This window comes from Euprymna scolopes, chromosome 3 (assembly GCF_053919585.1).
Source record: "Euprymna scolopes isolate OS-2025 chromosome 3, ASM5391958v1, whole genome shotgun sequence".
NCBI classification, from domain to species: domain Eukaryota; kingdom Metazoa; phylum Mollusca; class Cephalopoda; order Sepiida; family Sepiolidae; genus Euprymna; species Euprymna scolopes.
The window spans coordinates 198,124,003-198,146,707 of NC_136484.1; the positions used below are offsets into that span (position 1 = coordinate 198,124,003).

The 22,705-nt window shown below is 32.9% G+C and overlaps 1 protein-coding gene across 1 annotated transcript in view; it reads right to left on the reverse strand.

The window, feature by feature from the left end:
- The window catches only part of LOC145260699 (inverted formin-2-like), a 135,318-nt gene that overhangs the window by 76,296 nt on the left and 36,317 nt on the right, over window positions 1-22,705 (reverse strand). The window contains exons 3-4 of the mRNA XM_080119100.1: window positions 11,227-11,386; window positions 9,620-9,801 (exon numbers count right to left, since the gene is read on the reverse strand). Coding sequence (XP_079975226.1) covers window positions 9,620-9,801; window positions 11,227-11,386 — 342 coding nt within the window. The remainder of the gene's footprint in view (window positions 1-9,619; window positions 9,802-11,226; window positions 11,387-22,705) is intronic.

Below are 22,705 nucleotides of genomic sequence, written 5' to 3' on the forward strand. Positions count from 1 at the left end.
CAAGATGAAAAGCTTTGAGAATATATCTAAAGGGAAAACATTAAGTGTGTCAATTGAAAAAATAAATTATAACTATATTTAAAAGTATATGAGAACCCTTAGCAACCCCCCTCCAGAAAATGGGATTCTGCTTTTATAAACGATTACGTGTGAATATTTCAAATAAAATATTTTAGAATTTAAAGTGGGTGATCATTTTTTTATATAAATTTATTTAAAAACTAATCCTTTATTTCTAGGGCATTCATACATTTTGGGGATTGGGCAGCATTTTTCACGCCCCCCCCATTCACAATCGAGTATATTTGTATCTGCTCTGAAAAGTTTTAAATGAAGGAAAATATGATTTAAATATTCGCCAATTTTACAATATCCTTTTATTTTCGGGTATTTATATTATTTTTACTTTTCCGAATAAAATTAACGTTAAAGTAAATGTGTTCTGATACTATACTTTATCTTTTATGTTCTTCGTCAATGAAGGAGAAATCCTTTAAGATTGAAGATTAAAAAAAGGTGTTTCCTCAATCCACAGTGCCTCTTTTGGGGGTAAAAACCGACCTTTGCCATTGTAGGAAATATATTTGTTATCATAGGTAGAAAACGGTATGCTATTAATGTTTGCACCAAAACGCAATAAACTTAAACTTAAAAAGGTGGTTTATGCTGACAATTAAATTGAATAATAAACGTTGAAAAAATCTGTAAAAATAAGTAAAATCATGAATATTTGCTCTTTGGGGAGGCAGATAAGTAGGAACAAAACAGCCATTTGGTAATGTGTAGAATAGTTAACATTCGAGAAATTGAAACAATAACAAAAATCAACACATACCTGATACCAAATGCAGTAAAATTCAAGTATCTTTTATAGGTGTTGAAACTGTGTTTAAGTTCTTTTTATATCATTTCTGTTATTAATCGGTGTCTTTACAACAATTAACTGGTTGCTTTTCGCTTAACGATTGTGGACTTCATTCTTGAAAAATTGTATAAAATGATCTATGACTGCCACCAACTCTAAATTTGGGAGTACAACTCGAACTTAGGGTTAGTGGTAGAATAAGTCATTTGCTTCCAATTCTGGGGAATTAAGCCGCCTTGCCCGTTAAGCAATAAACAGTCATCTGTTTATAAGTTTTTTAATCAGTGTGTAAAATCCAGTTTGAACAAAATAATTTGTAATTAAACAAAAAAAAATTGTTTTAGCACGTTAAAGTATATAGGTTGGTAGATAACTAAATTCTACTGTATTTTTTTTTATTGTTGTATCTTGTTTTTTACAATTTTCAGCTGTTAAGTTTTCTACACTTTAACTAAGTGAATAATTAAATCTTAATTAAAGGTGGGTACTTAGGTCGTATTTTAAACTATATACGCTGAAACATACCCCCCAATAAAATCTACCTTGCAAAATCGATTTTTTAGAACGTTTAAGAATGGTTAGGCAAAATGAAAAGGTGAAAAACAAATCAAATAGTCAGTAAATAATTGTTAACAAAGGTAGTAAATGCTACTTTTCTACATACATGAATGCGTTTAGTTTATGTGATGAAGGATTTAAGAAGTGCTTTTCTTTATTTTATAATTTGAAAATGCGGGTGTGTGGGTGGCAAATATATCCACAGTATCTAGAAAAAAACTGATAGCCGCCAGATCGAAAATTTTCCCGCTAGGTTAACTGATGAATTGGCAACACTGCTTCCAGTCTTAACATAATAATAATAATAATAATAATAATAATAATAATAATAATAATAATAATAATAATAATAATAATAATAATAATAATAAATATAAAATAGCAGCGAGAGGAAAAAGAAAAAAAATTAGAAGTAGTACTAAAAAAAATTTTTTTAAGGAAAGAAAAATATACATTTAGCCGTGTTAATGTCGAACAGTTACGTACAGGTGTCCGCGACAAAATGTAGGCCGTATCAAAGTTTTAAGAAAAACAGAAATTTATTTAAGAAAGAAAACATGGAATCTTTTCATACAGAAATCGAAAGAAACTCAGTCCGTGTATTTATCTGTAATTAATATTTTTTTAAATGTAAAATAAAACGAAAAGTATAAAAATGTAAATATACCCAGAAAACACATGAAAGGAAAGCACAAAAAAAAAAACAAGTAAAACAAATTAAGGGATTTCTTTACATTTCGATGATTTAAAAGAAAAACACACGTATTAAGGAAAAACAACGCAAACTGTTTAGGGATTTATGTACATTTCGATCATATGAAAGTAAAACAAGTGTATGGGGGAAAACAAATCAAACTGTCGGAAAACAAATCAAACTGTTTGGCTAAAATGTAATTATATGGCTGTATCGGTAATCGAGGACAGTAAGTTGGTTAAGTAAAGGAAATAGTTTCATTCAATTAATCCATGAATAGGTGAATGGCTCGTATCAGCCAATCAGAATGAGAGGAACAAATGTGAGGAGACGTCAGTAATATTAGTATAGAAGAACGAAAGTTAAATGCTATAAAATAGTGAATAGATCAGTTATGTAGGAGAGATATACATTTAAGTACCCTGTGAGTAAAAATACGCGGTGTAAAAAGGGAACGGTAGGAGTACTTGGCGGATAGGGAGGAAAATGGAAACTACTTCCTCTGTATGTTAAGATAATGATGATGATGTCGCTCCCAGGAGTAAATCTAATGTTTTAATATTACGAGTTAATGTTTCTAAAATGTCGTTCTATATTTAAATAAGGTTATGGCTAATAGTGTAAACATAATAAATTTGCATGTGCCATATGTTGTTGTAAACCTACGGTATTTTGGTCCAGAGGGGAAAACTGCGCCTCTTTTATTATATATATATATATATATATATATATATATATATATATATATATATATATATATATATATATATAGGGATAAACAAAAGGAGTATAAGCCATCTTTAAAATATTGACATCCAAAACAAAAAATCGGCGTTCTTAACTGTAAAATAAACACAAAATAGATAAAACAATATATATATATATATATATATATATATATATATATATATATATATATATATATATTGAAATTGTGAATAAAAGTTTTTAAATATAACAATAATATAATTATAATTAATAAAAATAAAATTTATAAACTTTAGATAATAATAAGCCATAGAAAGAAAACAAAAAATATTAAATAAGTAAATTAAAAAGTAACAAAGTTTCCTATATCCTTACTAAAAAAAACCTGGTAAGATGAAATATGTATACTTATCAAATTATTTGAATTAACAAATACACAAATAAAAATGCCTTTTTCTGTAGATGACTTTTGATGTGCAACCGAAGTGAACGAAGAATTTAAGTTACGAAAAGCAGAGCTTTTAAAAATTACAGTTTATTTCGAGTTAGACACAAATCCAACTATGAAAACAGCGGAAATAGAAACTATTGTTACTGAAGAATTAATAGAAAGAGATCTGCTAGACTGTTGTAGTGTTAAAACAGATGACAATAACTTGCATCTCCAATTAGAAATAAGAAATCCAAGAAAGAATAGAATATAAAGAATAGAATCGGAAAAACTAAGGTAACAGCTACAAAACACAAATCACAATTCTAATAACTTTCCTTTTAATACAATTTTCGATGGGGGAGGTATATAAAATTAGTACCACCATTCAATGAAAAGAGAGTAGAGAAATATTTCTCTCTTATTGAGAAAATAGCTACAAATTTAGGATAGCCCTATGACATATGGCCAATGTTTGCAATATGTCTTAAGTGGACGAGCAGATGGCGTGTATATTACACTTGTCATAAAAGATGCCGCAGATTATGACAAAATAAAAAAAATGCTATGCTGAATGCATATGAATTAAAGGAGATCTATTGAATAGATGGCTTTGGAAAAAATAGACGATGATTACCATAAATTACATCAACTAATTTTAATAGAAAAGTTTAAACGAGGTTTAGATAAAGAAACTCAAATGCATCTGGATGAAAAAGAAGTAGAATACATAAACGAAGCAGCAATAATCGCAGACACCCACAACGTAACATTAAGAAAGAGTTATGAAAAGACTAAAATTACCGATAACCATACAAATTTCTACTCAAATAGGAGACCATTGCTTGCGTCTCATCCTCATAACGTGCTTCACAAAAATTATCTACAGAAAAAAGTAACACACATATCAAACAATACATTTTCGAAACAATAAAAAAAAACTATATGTACATATTGCGGTCGAAATAATCACATTTTATCGGAATGTAGAATACGAAAAAGAAATAAGGAAATAAATAAACCCTGCAAAACTCACGCTTTTGCGAAACACATTAAAAAGCACCTTTTCTCACACTCGTCTCTTTCGACATCAGATACAGAGAAAAACGTTTCGGATCCATTCATAGAATCGTACAAACCTTTGATATCGCATGGCTCTGTTTCCATAAGCGATCCTGAGAAGGCCACACCCGAAAAAATTCTACAAGACACAGGGGCGTCTCAAAAATTATTGCTAGAGGGGGCATTACAACTATCTGACTCTACCTCCACATGAGATTTTTATCTTGCTACAGGGAATAGATTTACGTGTCATAAAAGTACCACTATATAAAATCTATATAAAATAAGTGGCTTCGTCATACGCAGTGTTCGTCTCACTTTACCAGTGAAAGGTGCCTATTTTATCTTGAGTAATGATTTAGCAGGTGATAAAAAGTGACAACAGATCCAATAATTACGGATACATTAGAATTAACTGAAGAAAATAACGAAGAAGATAAAAACTTATCCCCAGTACGTGTACTTACTAGAGCTAGATCAAAGAAACAACTTTTAGAAAACCAAAACACTTCAATACCGGCTACTCTATTAAAATTGAACGCAACATTCCTATCACATGACTCAGAAAAAAAACTAATACTATAAATGAAAAATAAAATAGTACTACATTACATAACAGAAACAATACAGGAAATTTACAAAATAAACTTTTCAAGAAACAACAAAAACGTACACTGCTTTCAAAATAGCGCAGATAAACTTAACAAATTCTCAAGTTGGAATGAAAAAATAGATACGATATAAATATTAAACAGCGTAGTTTCCAAGTGGGAGATAAAGTGTTAGTATTTTTGCCAATCCTGAATCATTCTTTATAGGTAAGATATTTTGGGCCATATGAAATAGAAAATAAAATTGATGAGGTAAATTACATCATATGCACTCCAGATAGGAGGGGAAAAAAAGAATGTGCCACATCAATATATTAAAACTTTATATTAATATAAATTATATAACAAGAATGAAGACAGTGTCTACATTAACAAATATTACAGATATAGAAGTAAAACTCGTTTAAACAAAGAAACAAATATAGAGAAAAACATAGGTCACAGTAGTGAATTAAAAACTCGGAAATCCTATCTAATCTACATAACAAATTTAACATTTGTCATAGGAAAAGAGAAAAGAGATATGTACTTTGGTCAGTAAGTTCAGTCATTTTTCCAGATGTTCCTAGAAAAACAACAACTGCAGTACATGATGTTCTTGTAAGAAATGCAAAACCAATCAAACAGCATTTTTATCGTATAAATCCAATCAAGCTTTAGCATAGGAAATTAAATATGTGATAAAAAATGATATAATAGAACCAAGCACCAGTGAATGGAGCTCACTGTGCATTCTTGTGCCTAAATCCGATGGAACTTACAGATTCGTAATTGACTTTCGATAAGTTAATGAAATGACAAAGACTGACTCTTTTCTAATTTCTAGAATTGATGATTGGATTGATAACACCGGCAAAGCAAAATATGTCAGCAAATCCGACCTGATGAAAGGTTACTTGCAAGTACCTTTAACCAACAAAGCAAAAGAAATCTCAGCATTCGTCACCCCAGATGGTCTACATCAATACAAAGTTTTGCCATTCGGAATGAAAAAATTCACCAGCAACGTTTCATTATCATACTATATATCGGAAATATATTCATGGATGTGAGGTTTACATAGACGATGTGATCGTATACACCTGCGAGGAACATTTAAAAATTATAAAACAATTCTTTTTTTAAAACTACAAGATACCAACCTATGTGTATACCTCAACAAGAGTAAATTCTGTCAAGCAAAAGTTGATTATTTGGGTCATACTTTCAAGTGAAATCTATCTCGGCAAAAGTTGATGCTATCATAAAATATCCTGTTCAAAAAAAAAAAAAAAAAAAAAAAAACTAATGAGATTTTGCAGTATGGCTGGATTTTAGAGAAGACTCTATAAAATTTTCTAACGATAGCAAGTCCTTTCACCAATCTCCTATAAAAAGACTGACAAATACAAATGGACCGATTCCGGCCATTTTTAATAACATCAAATCAACTCTTATTGGAAGTTCATCTCCAAACTTCTCCAGACAGTTTAGATTATAAATTGATGTCAATGGCATGGGCATGAGTGGAATTCTTATCCAAGAAGATGAGCAAAGACGAATATTTCTCAAGAAAATTTAACAAATACCAAAAAATACTCCATTATTGAAAGAAAACGTTTAGCTTTATTATCAACTTTTATCTCAATGTGACTGTACAGCCAGTTCTAATCCGTACTGATCACGACCGACTCGCTTTCTTACAAAAGATGATCAATAAAAATCAGGAGCTTATAAGATGGACTCTACTCTTACAAGAGTACAACATTATCATCGCACCCCCCATATATATATATATATATATATATATATATATATATATATATATATATATATGTAACGTTATTGTGTTTTGTCTAGGGGTAATGCACAGCAACACATATACTAATTAAACAAAGATAAAAAAAGGTGTAGAAAAAAGGAATTTATTGAAAACAGAAAAGAAAATATAAACTATAAATAAAACAATTTATAGGTACAAAATGGTCAAAGGGAAATAATTCAGGTTTTTAGTTCTAGTCGTATGCTACGGGTCTACTATTTATACTTTTATAACATTTAAAGATATATTTCTTGATAAAATTAAGATTCTAGAAAACGTATATTTCCCAAGAATTTCCGTTTTCTGGGTGAGGAGTGTTTTTTCTTTAGGCTTGTTGTTCGGTTATCTCTTTACGACCGGAATTTCCTCGTGTTTCGGTCACAATCACGATTTGAGAGGTCGTCCATATATGTGTTGTTGTGTATTACTCCTAGACAAAATACAATAACGTAACAATAGGAAGAGATTACACCCCGCAGATTTTGAAGACAGGATAGATTAAAATAGCGAGCTTGTATGTATGCAGAGGAAACAAGTTTGAGTACGTGTTCCCTACTTGAGTAAGGCGCTTGTGGTTTCTTGTTCTGTGGAAACCCAGACTATTTAAGATAAGTCTTTTAGATTCTTAGCTAGACGATTAAATAACTCCACCCTCCCCGATAGAAAACATCCTAAACACCCACTTCTCATTTTTGCTTTTCGTCACTGGTTTCCGCCAAATTACACTCATCTTTTAAAGACATTAAATACACCCACAACTCCCCCTCTGCATTTTTTCTTTTACAATCTAGATTTCAGCTCAACTTAGAGATCGACTTGTTTGTTTTCGGTCCCCATCAAGCCTGAAAAGAGTGGACGGTCTATCATTTAGACAGAATTGGGAGGGTCTTACTAACATTTGTTCGTATCTTTTGTTTTTCCCCACCCCACATCAATAAAATGATTTAAATTATGTTCATATTTAATTAATCATTATTTATTAATAAAATTATTTTATTTATATTCAAATTTAATTTTTAAAAAAATCGATTTGGCGATTTGGGAATCTTAAGTAGAACGACTCCTGGGGTGAAGGACAATACTAAACATATATAAGCTACAGTGACAATGATGACTATAAACTTCCTTCCTCAGCTCATTGAATGGTCTAGTGCCTAATTTAGTTTTGTATTTTTCAGAATTAAATAAATTTTTCATAGTGTCTGTTCTCATGCTACACTTAAGTTAATTTGTTTTTAGTCAATGGATGGAAACCCTTCTATACTATTGCAATTTTTATTTTTCCTACATCCAGAGTGCAATTTTGGGTGTGGTGGTTTTTCACCACATTAAAAACGACTTTGTGTCAGATATTGCTTCCATGGGGGTGCATTAAATAACAATAGAAAAGGTAGACTTTTAATATAAAAGACATAGTAAGAAGAAAACTCAACTTTACACGAGCAAACAGTTAATAAAACACGTTAAAAAACACTTTGAAATGAGTTAAAAACATATTTAATCTGAAAAGGAAACACTAGATAAGTGGATAGTCCTTAATCCGCGGAGTTTCGAAGAAATACTTTCCTTCTCATCAGAGGGTAGGAATTAGCAAAATGCAAGATCAGATTTTGCATGCAAAAGTATTTGATGAAACAACAAGTAAGTCAAGGTCTTACTTGATAACAAAACATGCGAAGCAGAGGGAATATGGTGAAGAAAAGGGTGATTACACATGAATAGATAGTCTGGTGGAAGATAAATAATCCAGTGACGGTAAAATCCAAATATATAACTTCAAGAAAGTTAATTGAATTTCCATTTGCACAAGTAAAATCCAAGGAAATTATTTTATATATATATATAGCAGTAGTAGTAGTAATTTATAAAATATATATAGCGATTAAGCTACACTGAATATTCCGCGTTTCATCCACTCTAGGACTCTTCAGGCTTATACCTTAATCGCCATATATATTTTATAAATTACTAACTAGCTCTACCTACGCATTGAGCACTTTTGAAGTAAATACTTAAAGTTTACGCATAAATCTATACTTTCGTATATTAATTTTATGGGAGTAAATTAAGTAATTATATATATATATATATATATATATAGAGAGAGAGAGAGAGAGAGAGAGAGAGAGAGAGAAAGAAAGAGAGAGAGAGAAAGAAAGAGAGAAAGAGATACAACGAGAAAGAGAAAGAGATAGATAGATATATGTATATCTATGTATGCAGAGTGAGCCAAGAGTAAGTGCACAGTAAAGACATCTATTTAGAGATTATGTATGCAATGAACTATATGTAATAAAATAAATTTATTAATGAAAATTAAATGTTATTTATAAACGCAAGTGCCCAAACTGTTTTCCTTCTAGATTTACACTGCTTCTTGATTTACAGAGCTTTGAAGTCTGTCTCTTACGCGTCGACAAACATTTTCTACTTTCGGCTCACTCTGTATATATATAAACTTTAGGAAAACAAACTTCATTCAAGATCGCTTTAATTAGGGAATCTATGTATCCAGATATTTGCAAAACCAATATCCGATGCCTGGGAAAGTTTTAAAAACGAAGACATCCGTATACTTCCATTATATTAAGAATTAAAAAAAAAACAAAAAAAAACAAGTAATATTATAAAGATAAGCATCTCAATTCTATTGAGACCAAAATTAAAGTACGTAAATTAAAGAAGAAAATTAGAAATCAGAGAGTCTGCAGAATATTAAAATATCGAGAGTCTAAATTATGTTCGGGACGAAATCAGAGTAAAGAGAATTACGACCCATCCACGATTCGAAATAGTCTGACATACATTCATGTATATTAATGAATGTAATTAGACCTGAACGCATGAATCTAAATATTGTTGTTAATGTTAAAAAAAAGCCATTACTCACTCGATTAAAAATGGCTTGAAACAATTCTTGATGGTTGTTGACGTTGATGACACCCTCTTTTGTCTCTTCTATTGCCTCGCGATCGGCTGTCATTTCATCCTGAAACACTTCCCACTGGATTTGAAAATCAGGATTTGTGTCTGTTTCACAAACTGCAGCAACAGTTTCTTCAATATGAAGAGCTACAAAATAAATAATTTCATTGATTTAGAAATCATGCAAGATAAAAATTTAAGGTTTTGTATGTGCGTTTGTGCGTACACCCGCCTCGTCACGCAAAGTTAGCTAGAAAAATACGAAACTGGAATTGTCTTGATGTAGCAGTCATAAATAAAGACTTATTTTCTCTTCCCAAGAAATGACCCTGTTAGGCGATTTGGTCATACACTGACTAATCAGCCTGTAGAGCGCATTTATTCGATCTGTCCCTTTAAAGAACTACTTCAGAACCTTTGGAAATCATGGTTCATAAGCTAATAGAACTCTGAAACCAACAATGACTGACATCTCTTCTCCTCTCTCTGTGTTTCTCTCGTTCTCTTTCTTTCTCCTATTCATGTCCACTGAATGCTCGAGAATTGACTATCTTTATCTGAAGAAATTTTTTTTTTACTTTTGTCTCCTTACTCGGATATTATTAATATCCAACTTTCTTTTTCTTATACCGAACGATGTAGGTAATTTTATTGAATAAATCCTTTTTTAACTCATTCACTCCAAACAAATAATATAATGTCACTTAAACATTTAAACTTATGCACATCAGTGCAGTCAGAGAAGCAGCAAACTGGAAGGAAATCCCAAAGTCTAGCAAGTCAAAGGTAATTATTAAAGGTAATTATTAAAGAAGTCTTCTGGCATCTAAGGATCTCTACAGTGTATGGGGTGAGATTTTACTGCTTGTCGGGTTAGTCAGCACCATTTACGTCGAGGGTACACAAGTGCTACGAATTCGTCAGAATATATCTTATAAAAATAGGCATAAATACGCAACATTTCCGCAATGAGACAGGGGTTTATGTTTGATTGACAATACAGGACCTATTAGGTTGAAGACTCTTTTTGGGACACTGTCTACGAGCGAGAAACTGTTGATAGATGCACTAGCTCACATGTGGCAACAATATTTCAGTCATGAGCGAATTATTGCTTTCTAGAGATATAAGATACTTTTAAGTATGAGTAGTTTTCTAGCACCGTAGAGTGAGGCCAGTTTAATCTTGTTATATAAAAAAAAGTTTTGTTTTCCCGTTATTAGACGGTTTTGCTTACATAGAACTAATGCATTGAAGTTCATCACATTTTTTTACTGAAGTGGCAATTCTCTTAAAATCCCAAACAATGAGATGTCTTTTAATGAACAAAAGTTTTAATATCATCATATGAAACGGATTTTGGCTAGTGGAAATAAATTTAAAAAAAATTATATGTCAACGGTTAAACGCGAGGAAAAAAGACTTTATAAATGAAAACAAGAATTTTCAAGGAAAAAAGAAGAATATTTGGGGATTGGACAAACGGTTAATGCATTACTGATAAAACATTCTTATGGATAAAAGCTATCATGCGTGACAGTAAGTAAAGGGAATTATTGAAAGAATACTTACCAAGGAATTCATTTCGAATACGCATCCGATCTTGGATGTTTTCATTGGCAAAAATGATCGCATTAATGAGTGCTAGAATACTAACTTTGTAAGCAGCGTGGTCGGCGTGTCGAAGTTCATTCAGCAGTAAAGAAAAACGGTATTGGTATTTCTGCCATGACTGTAAAACAAATGTTTGAACATTCCATCATCATCATCATCATCATCATCATCATCATCATCATCATCATCATCATCATATAATAATAATAATAATAATAATAATAATAATATTAATAGTAATATTAGTAACAACAACAACAACAACAACAATAATAATAATAATAATAATAATAATAATAATAATAATAATAATAATAATAATAATAATAATAGACTAGCAAAGAAACCCGACTGGATTGTATAAGGGTCAACGAATATTCCACACTTTTAATACCTTTATTGTCATCAAAATCGGTGCAATCACTCATTTTTTTAATCAAATTGATACATTGACTACTCTAGTCATGGACTCATCGCCGTGCACCGAGAGGAAGCTTTTTCACTTTTTTTTTTTTTTTTGCACTTTAAAAATTCCCTGCCGCGCCCTTGCCCCGGCTTCAGTGACTGTACTAACTTGCAATAATCCAAGTGTAATGTGAACAGACATCTCGCTGTCCAACACCATAAATAGTATCCCTGTAAACCTGGTTCCAAATAGTAGCCCCTCACTATTAAGTGGTCTCGTGCCTTGTTTGGTGTGGAACGTCAATAAAGAAAAAAATAAAAACACATCTCTCGCAGTGATTTAGTCCAACACACATTGTTCTATACAGAACCTACGGATGAATTTATAAAATTATTTTTATATATAATGGCTTGAATTAAAGTATAGAATGCAAAAGTAAAGTATCATGGTTTAACTGTGATCTAAACAGAAAAATATTATTTCGAACGCGCCCCTGTCTTGTCAAAGAACCTCTTGTTTATTTTTCTGCTTGTGAGATGATAAAACTTCTCAAATACATTTGTGGTGTTAGGATGTATAACAGTGTTTAGTTTGGTCAAAATCGGACTGTTCCTTATTTAATCGGATTTTTTTGATTTTTGTAATTTATCGAATGCAATCCGATACAAAACCTATCTAATTAATAGTGCCAGACGCATAAAATATATTTGTGTGAAATCCCTCTCCAAAAATCGGTCTAACCGTTTCAGAGTTACGCACACAGTCGAGCACAGACACGTACAAAGTGATTTTAATATAAGTAGAGATATGTAATTCATAAGAAAACATTTACAATGAAAATTATGTTTAAAACAAGCAAACAGTATTTATTTAAAATTATTTTTCAATGCCTAATTGTATAAATTAAAGAGATAAGTAACATCGATACAATTCTTTAAATTACGAGATAGTGAACAGATTGAACATCGTATCATGGTGCATAGATAAATGGCTTAATCATCATATATTGAATTTACTTATAGTTTATATTTGAATTGCTTGAACGCAATTATTTCAAACTCCAAAGTGGCACCACATGTCAGGACATGATGTGATACTAAACAAGAAACTGATACAACGAAGGTTAATCTGATCCATGTGCATCGATGACACGCATAAAACATTCGTTATTTTAGAAATATAAATGGTCGTACTATTAAGACAAAGACATGGGAGCTGAGGTTGTTTTGGTAGCTGATACAAAAAACTAATTGTCAGTAGCTTTCAGAGGATAAATACATCGAACAACGATTTACCTCCTCCCTTAAGTCTAGCATTTACAAATATCTGTTGACATAGATCTAACTTAGAGGAGATAGAATCATTACTCCGCGTATTTTAGCACTAAGTGAAACTAACTTGCACTCCTCCATTCCCTCTAACCATTTTAACATGACTGGTTACTTTCCACTTTGTTGTAAAGACTCTGAAAACACATGTACGGACTTAGAGTCTATATTCGTAGCATCATCCCTATGACTAGGGAACCTAAACTAAAATCAGACGGTCAGGCCTTCATGTACTTCAGACTAATTTTACAACACAGCGTTAGCTACTTATATTTTCTTTACCGCTTTCCCTAGACCCAAGACTGTACTCTAATCAATTACGTCTCTGACAGCATAGATGTAGCATTCTCCCTGGACTAATAATCAAGTACATTATTTGGTGATTTAAATGTTCATCGCAGTAAATGGCTTGGCTTCTCTCACTACACTGAAACAGCTGGTAACATCACACATAACTTTTCTATATCCTACTCCTTGACACATACAGTGACATTCTCGATCCGTCTCTCTGGAAGTCGCACTGCTAAACCTATTTCTGGTTACAGTTCCTGAGATTGTGTAACAAATTCGCATTGCCCTCTCGGGAATGCTGATCACGCTATAATAATGATTCTTGACCTGAAGTGGAAGAGTCTCAAAACGCCAAGGTATTATAATAAGGCTGATTGGGATGCCATCAGGGATCACATCAGAAATACTCCATAGAGAAATATATTCTCTCTTCTTGCGGAACAGTGCGCAAATGAGACTACTGAATGGTTTAAAGCGGCAATTGAAGCACATGTTCCTACATGTAAGTTCTATAGCAAACTCCACTCTCCCTAATAGTTTATTTCTACTTACGCAGCTGCCTTTGCTCAAAGGCAGGGGGCATACCGCAGAGTTATCCGACACAAATCCAGTACAAATAGACAAAAGTTTATAGAAACTAGAAGTAATTGTAAGAAAGAAATAGCTACAGAGAAGAGGGAATATACCTAAATCACCAGAAAACTCATTGAAGCGCAGAAATGAGGAACTCGTGATTTCTGGAAAATCAATAACAATATAGTAAATAATGGGCAATCAAAAATTTCTTCATTATTTATCAATCCTGAAGTTCATTGCACGACAACCGAGAAGGCTAATCTGCTTGCCCGTCGGGTTGCCTTCAACTCTATTTTGGACCCAACAAACCATTTCCTCCCAGATTTCCCTTTGCGGACAGAAACCACACTAGATGATCTTGAAATCACCCCTTCTAAAGTACATGATATCATAAAAAGCCTAGACACCTTAAAAGCATGTGGACCTGATCTCATCCCGGCTGTACTATAGAAATGCTCCGTTGATGTTGCTTCAGTTCTCTCCGAACTTTTCAACAAAAAATCCTTAACGAATCTTGCTTTCCTGACTGCTGGAAAACTGCTTCTTCTAGTACCAGTTTACAAGAATTCTCGTGACAGAACTCACCCATTAAATTATCGCCCCATCAGCCTCCTCCCTCTTTCCGCCCAAATATATAAATCCATAAATAATCAAGCTCTAGTCCACCACCATACAGCTGCTAATTTTTTGTTCGACAAACAGTATTGGTTTACTACTGACGATATCCTTACAGTAATGTCTGAAGTATATACCATGCACTGGATAAAGCATATGAAAGTAGGACAGTAGCCCTAGCTATATCTAAGGCCTTTGACAGAGTATGGCTCGAGGGTTTTCTCATGAGAATCATATCTATGGTATTATGGGACTAATACTTAACATAATTAAATCCGTCTTGAATAAGAGAAACCCCCAGGTTGTCCTCGATCGTTGTACTTCAAAACAATATGATATAAATGCAGATGTACCTCAGGCGTCGATTGTTGGACCTTTATAAATCCTGATTTCCATAAATGACCTCCCTGATAAAATTGTCCTGATGGGTATATTTGCTAACGACAACACGCTATATAACAGACACGAAGGAAAAATGAACGAACACGTATGGCGGAAAACCTAGAGGACATCCAGTTTGTAGTGGAATGGGGACAAAAAATAGATGGTAACATTCAACGCAGTCAAGACTAAGCTTCTTTCCTTTAATAATTACAAGAAACCTTCTCAACCACTGATAACCATGGCTAAAAATACCTTATCTGAAAACACTTCGTTAAAACTCTTCGGCTTAACGTTCACGGGGAACATGAGTTGAAACAGATACATTGAGAGCATTACCAAAATTACTGCAAAGAAGGTTGGCTTTCTCTACCGTGCTAAAAAGTTACTTACGCCTCAGAGTATACTGTACCTCCATTCGCTCATGTATCGAGTATTGTTGCCACATTTGGGAGAGTACCTCTGCTACTAGTCTCTCACTCTTAGACAAGGTTCAAAAGAGAGTCGCCATTAATAGGTTTTGAACTGTCAGATAGGCTTCAACTGTTGTCTCATCGACGAAATGTTGCATCCTTCTGCCTGTTTTACAAGTAATTTAATGCTTGCTGCTCTGACGAACTACAAGAAGTTCAAGTGTAATCTAAGCAGATATCTTGCTGCTCAATTTCCCACATACTACTATCTGCAAATTATGTCCCAGACAGTAGCCTCCTACATTAAAGTGACACTGTTACTTGTTTGGGGTGAAAATACAAAAAAAAAAAAAAACATCGAGCGGAGATAGCTCGATCGCTACCTCGACTTAAATCTTTGGTAGGATTATGATCACCTAAAGTCTAAATAAGTGCAACTGTGTTATCACGAGAATACGATAATAAATGGCTGGTGCGATAAAAACATTTATGAACAGCTATCGCGAGAACACGCCGATAAACGGATCAGGTAAAAATATTACGATAAACAACTGGTGCGACAACATAAAAAGCTAGTGCGAGAATACGAGGATAAACGATGCGCGAATACGAGGATAAACGATGCGCGTGTGAAAACGACTGTAACGAGAATGCAATGATAATAAACGGCTACTGTGAACACCCCAAGTGAATTACAATTGTGACGTAAAACAGCTGAGAATAATAAAAATCTTGAGAACTACAGATAGTAACTATTTTTTTTCTAGTAAGCAATCTCTCGTTATAATTTGTGTGAGAACATCTAGTGTATAAGTAATTATAGCAACAGTAATAAGCATGATGTTAACATGGTAAATGCGGGATTTTTTTTTATTGAAATAATTACGTTTAAATAATTCGAATATTAAGTGTGACTACAACGATTTTCAGTGTTGTTAGGCGTCTTGTTTTATTGTTCGATCCATCCGTACGTTAAATAGTATTGCCATCATGAAACCTATGCATCATTTAAAAATGTATTTTTAAAACTTCAATTTAATTTTACAGATTGCTCATTGACATTTACTAAGATGGCATAAATATTAGGATAAAGTCTAGCACGACAGTATCTATTACGAAAAGCAACGGATTAAAAATAACACAAACGTCTGACATTTCAGTGGATGCTGGACTTTGTTGTAGTGTAGAGCTGATAGATTACTTATAGTTAAAAATATACAAAAGTTAAATTTGAAAAAATTGCGAAAAATAATACATAGTGAAGTAAAAAATTGAAATTTGAAATAATCTCAAATATTGTTGGCTAACAGGATCCGGTAACTGGCGTTGCTCAGTGGAAGCCTGCTCCACCTTCGCAAAAACGTAAACTACGGTTGCTGTTGGTGGCAACTGCCGTCCCTGAACAATTGCAGACACTTTATAATTTGGCTTTCACTGCAGGTTCTGTTTGAATGTAAGGAAAGGGAATACGTAAATCAGTATTAATTAATAAAATTACGAAAACTGGTCTATTAGAATAATAATAGATATTGAAAGCGGAAGTTTTAGATTCACTGATTAGAGTGATCGAAATCAGTGGTAGCAGTCCTAGCTGTTTCCGTTTGTTGTTCAAGCGTTCCGCTTCTTTTCAACTCTTTCACGAATAGTATTCAATTAGTTTCCAGTTTGATGTCGTCTTATATTAACGTAAAAAATAATAATTATGACTTTTTCACTTCACATCTTTGAGTATTGTCATGTTAAGAAGAGTATTTGAAATATAAATCCCAAACTCTCCATGTTAAGAACGGCTTTCGGAATAACATCCACGACCCTCCATAGTAAGAACGGTTTTCGGAATAGATACCCCCAACATCCCAATATTTAGAACGGCTGTCAGAGTAGACAACCGCATTTTCTTTGGGGGTGGGGGAAATAATTCTCCCAAATTTTACCGTTATAATCGTTGTCAGCATCCCACTTGCAAATGCGAAAAAATGGGGATTTCAGTGTCAGTAGTAGTGAAATAGAAGTGTTTATCGCGCGTGCATACAAACTTAGCAGCCAGTGATCTCTGAAAGTATTTGTCTCCGCAAAATTAGAATGGGATTTATCTTCATCAACATAGTTGAAAACTTGTAAAAGTCGTCATTCTACAGAAAATTGCTGAGGTGGATCTACTGTAAAAATTACCCCCCCTCTATAAAGAAGTTTTTCCCCAATCTATTGTGCCCCCTATGGGAGAGCTGTATTTTCCCTACATCTAAAACGGACCTTGTGTCTATGTCTGTGAGCTACCATTAAATAATAATAATAATAATAATAATAATAATAATAATAATAATTCTTTTCTTCTTCTTCTTCTTCTTCTTCTTCTTCTTCTTCTTCTTCTTCTTCTTCTTACACACACAGAAGCGCGTACGCACACACACACAGACTGGCGGGAGCACACACAAACCTACACACACAAACCCAAATCTATCCCACCACACTCCCCCACACACGCATAGTCGCGCACACACTCGCCTGCACACGCAAACACACTCGCGCGCGAACACAAACACAAAGAACATACACACACAGCAAAGAAACAGAGACATAATGAAAGAAACATGTAAAACAAACAAAGAAATACACACGCGCATATAAAACACTGTCATATTAAAACACACACTCGCGCGCACACGCAAACACACACACACACAATGAAACACACAGACACACACGGGTATAAAAAACACTGTCGTATTAAAAACACCCATCCACAGACACGCACACACACGCAAACACACACACACACACACACACACACACACACACACACAAAATCACCGTCAAAATAAAAGGAAAATATTTCTTATTCAAAAAAATACTTTAATGAGTGCGCCCACAATAAACTGAAAGTAGTAAGTAACCGCTTTGGCAAGTGTCAAGGAATAGATAATTTACTCTTCTACCTACCTAGATTAGTTGTTCCTTACAGTTTATATAACTACTTTTAGTAGTTTCGAAAAATAGTAATAGTTATTTATGTTTGTAACGGGAATATAGAACCGTTCTCTCAAAGAATTAATAATTTTATAAATCACCGATTTTTCGGATAATAAATGATGCAAAGCATGGTACGTATTTATGCGAATCTATCAGTACATTTCTTTTTCCCCGGTGTTATAATTCGTAACGGGGCAATTTATTTTATTTATTTATTCGCACACAGACACACACACACATACACACACACACACACACACACACACACACACACACACACACACACACAAATCTACGCACACGCATAGCCACGCACACACAAACCCACCCACACGCACACCTAAACAAAGAAAAAAACACACACTCGGGTATAAGAAAAAACAGTGTCGTTTAAAAAATAAATAAATAAATAAATTTCCCTAAAGTAAAAAATCAAGTTTAAAAACCTTAAGTTATTGGACCGATTGAATGAGTGCATCCAAAACTTACTAAAAAGAAACGAACAGAAGGATGTTTAAGGAAGTCGGCGAATCGTCTCATAATTTAGAACTCTGAAGCCAAACATCAAAGAAAAGAAAGATTGTTTAGTGTAGTAAGAGATTAGTTTATTTGTCATCTCATAATTAAGCACGCTTCAACTAAACAGAATGAGGAAAGAAAAGAGATTAGTTCTTTTTGACATCTCATAATGTAGGACGGTGAAAGCAAACATTGATTAAAAGAAAGCTAGTCAGGTTAGTAAGAGATTAGTTCCATCGTGTAGAGTGAGCGGCCATATTGTTTAAGATTTGGCGTGTTTGTTTTTTTGTAAGAATGTGTGTTTTCCAGCATAATTAAATTGTATGTTATCAGACAATGAGAATAGTCAGAAATCTTAATGTGGAGAAACCATGATTTTCGAATAGAGAAGTGTAAAGTCTCTAGCAAACTATTCAGCCAATCTTTGGAACTTTGATGCTTTGGCAGATCAAAATTTTGAAAAAAAAAAAAACAATCAAAAGCTTGCCATATGTCTTAAGACACGTTATGTAAAAATTCAAATGTTTAGACCAGAAATTGGCTGTGTAATTTAGTAGTGACCGAGGAGGCCAATTTTTTAAACTTTGACCCTGATTTTGACCCCTTAAGATTTATTGTTTTGGGCTCAAATCAAATTTTTAAAATGTCTGATCCATGTCTAATTAACATAAATCTAAAATATCAAGTGTTTAGACTCAAAATTGGCGAAGGAGTTTGGTAGAATTTTCAAAGGTTAAATCGTTGAATTTTGACTCCTTGACAGCCAAATTTCTGGCAGGAAACCGATTAAAAGACTTTTCCAAATCTCAATACCTCTATTTTCAAATTTCGAGTTTTTAGACTGAAAATTGACAGAGTTGTTGGGTAAAGAAATGTACACACACAGACAGGTAATTTCACCTTTTATAGATATACTAGCATTTCAGCACGGCGTTGCCGGAGTGTTTGGGGGTGTATGTTGAGCAAAAAAAAAAAAGCGGTCAATTTTTTTAACTTTGAACTATATTATGACCCCTTAACATTTATTGTTTTGGGCTCAAATCAAGTTATTAAGTTATATCCATGTACAAGGAACATATATTAAAATTTCAAGTGTTTAGACACAAAATTGCCGAAGGAGTTTGGTAGAATTCTCAAAAGTCAAATCGTTGAACTTTGACCCCTTAACAGCCAAATTTCTGGCCGAAAATCGATCACAAAGATTGTCCCAAATCTCAGTACTCTGTATATCAAATTTCGAGTCTGTAGACTAAAAATTGTCAGAGTTATTGCGTAGGGAAATGTACACAGACACAGACAGACAGACAGACAGATAGACAGACACGTTCACTTTTATAGATAGATAGATAGATAGATAGATAGATAGATAGATAGATATTCACATTAAATGCACGCGTTGTATTTTAGATTAATTTAATACTCCTGTAGTTCGCGGGTCGGTTCGTCGATCTGCCATACAAAAATTTAAAAATATCATTTTAAATGCGTTCTCGGACTTTTGACCGTTCACAAACATGGCAAACCTCAAAATGATCTCTCTGTTTTTCTCAGACAATATTTTATTTCTTTCAAGGTTAAATTCATAAAAATTGACAATATCAGATAAAGTGCAAAAATTAATAACTTTTTCGTCGTTTTCTTTCTTTTTATTTGACTGAAAAATTGCTCAATGTGTTGTATTAATTATATGAACCTAATTATTATTTATATTTTTGGAATTTTTATCTTTTCAAACTCATCTGTTGCTACTAAAATTTCAATAGCATAAAATAAATTTTTTAACAAAATTACAGCTTTATTATTCTTATGTACGCCAGTCCCCCCCTCTCTCTCAATATTTTTTTCTTCTTCCTATTTATTTATTACTACTGTAATTTCCAGCGAACTCTTTTCATGTTTGGTAATGATCATAAGCAGTAACATTTTTATAATGATAATGTTCCTGCATATTTAGTTGCTATCTGTGTGCGTGTGTGTTTGCTCATATCTCACGCCTCATCTTGACCTGAAAGGAAACATGTTTTATACGATCAAAATTCAGAAATAAAGTCGAAATTGAGGAAATGTTCATTTTTATGAAACTAAACGTTTGTGAACTGCAATTTTCATTCCCCAAATCCTTTGACTTAATTACAGAATTTTACTTAATGATTTTAAAATAAAGGTTGGAAAATGTGTATCTTACTTAATTATTTCCCATGTCACTTTTAATCAAAATATAATGTTACACACGATAAGCTATGAGATTTTTACATGAAATCGTTTACCTCAAAATTAAAGCATACAATATATATATGTGTTTGTGTGTGTGTTTGTATCTGTGTGTGTATTTGTATTTGTGTGTGTGTGTGTATGTGTGTGTGTGCGTGTTTGTCGGTCTACGACTGTGTGATACAGATGATCACTCCAACCTCAGTACTGTCGGTTTCAAATCCAAACAAAGAAGACCAATATCTGGTCGTTTGTGCCGGACTCTCCAGCCTCTTTTTACTTTCTCTGTATAAGGCGACCAGTTATTCATCCTCTTTGTTTACTTGAAACCGACAGTACCAACTTTGTTTTTGTCCGTGAAACATATTTTCGATTTTTCTTAATCGAGCACTCTGTTTGGATTCCACTAACCTTACATTCACAGACACACACACACACACACACACATAGTTAGGTATACGTACAGGTAAACATTTTCATATGTACAGGATTCACTCTCAAATTAATTAACCTTTCATTAGCAATTTTGGAAGACAAAAGTTGGCATTAAGGGGTCGTAATATAGGCTATATTTAGTTTAATTTAGATTGAAGGAAAGGTTTAAATAGAAGACGGAATCCCATTGAGAATGTTAGGGTTCCTTTGATTTTTGTGAAATTTTATTAATTTGTATTAGACATCAATTATTAAATATTCTGCAAATTTTAGTTTATTCCGAGTATTCTGGAGTGTTTTATAATGCACAATATGGACACACTCTCATTTAAAAATTAAGTTATTTCAAATTAGCATTAATTTTAATCAATAGTTATAAGGCACTTATCAAAAAAAATTAATTTAGATGGTATATTCTTGATCAGCGTTTACCTGGAGAATAATATGCCAAATTTAGATAAACGTACTCACTCGTTGACTCTAAAATGTCGTCGGAAAAGTTGGGTTAAGATTTTACTTTATATGGATTTTTACTGATTGGAAATATCTGAGCTTTTATCAAGGAGATATTTCCATTTGCTGCCTCATTCCTAAAGTAATCTATATAAAGAAAAATTTATATTAATGCACCTTAATATTATGATTAATATCATGATTATTGAAATCTTTAGCATAGTGGTGAGAGTGTTTGCTAATGGGTCGTGAGCTCAAGATTCAATATTCGGTCAAGTCATTCCAAAGATAAAAAATGGTACTTGATGCCACATACTAAACACTTATCATTATAAGGAGAAGATCAAGGGAAATTAATACAATTTTGTGAATGGAGTGAGGCTCTATCCTACACCTCAGCTAGCAGATTACGGAAAGAGAATCTTTGGATCGCCCTCGATTACAGTCGGCCACTTATTTTAGCTTTTGTTTTGACGCTCAAATGTATTTGATTGCCTTAGGCACGCTGTGTGAACCGTTTTTATTATTTTCGCTTCGTATCAACCCTCTCTATATCTCCATCTATCTCTCGCTCTTTTCTCTCTCTCTCTCTCTCTCTCTCTATCTATCTATTTATCTATCTATCTATTTATCTATCTACACACACACACACACATATATACACACACACACACACACACACACACACACACACACACACACACATACATATATATATATATATATATATATATATATATATATATATATATGTTTCCCTTTCTGTCTCCACCCTGGGAGAAATTCTTAGCATGATTCAGTAAACCTAAAGAATTATTGTCTTGCCAGATGATTTGTTT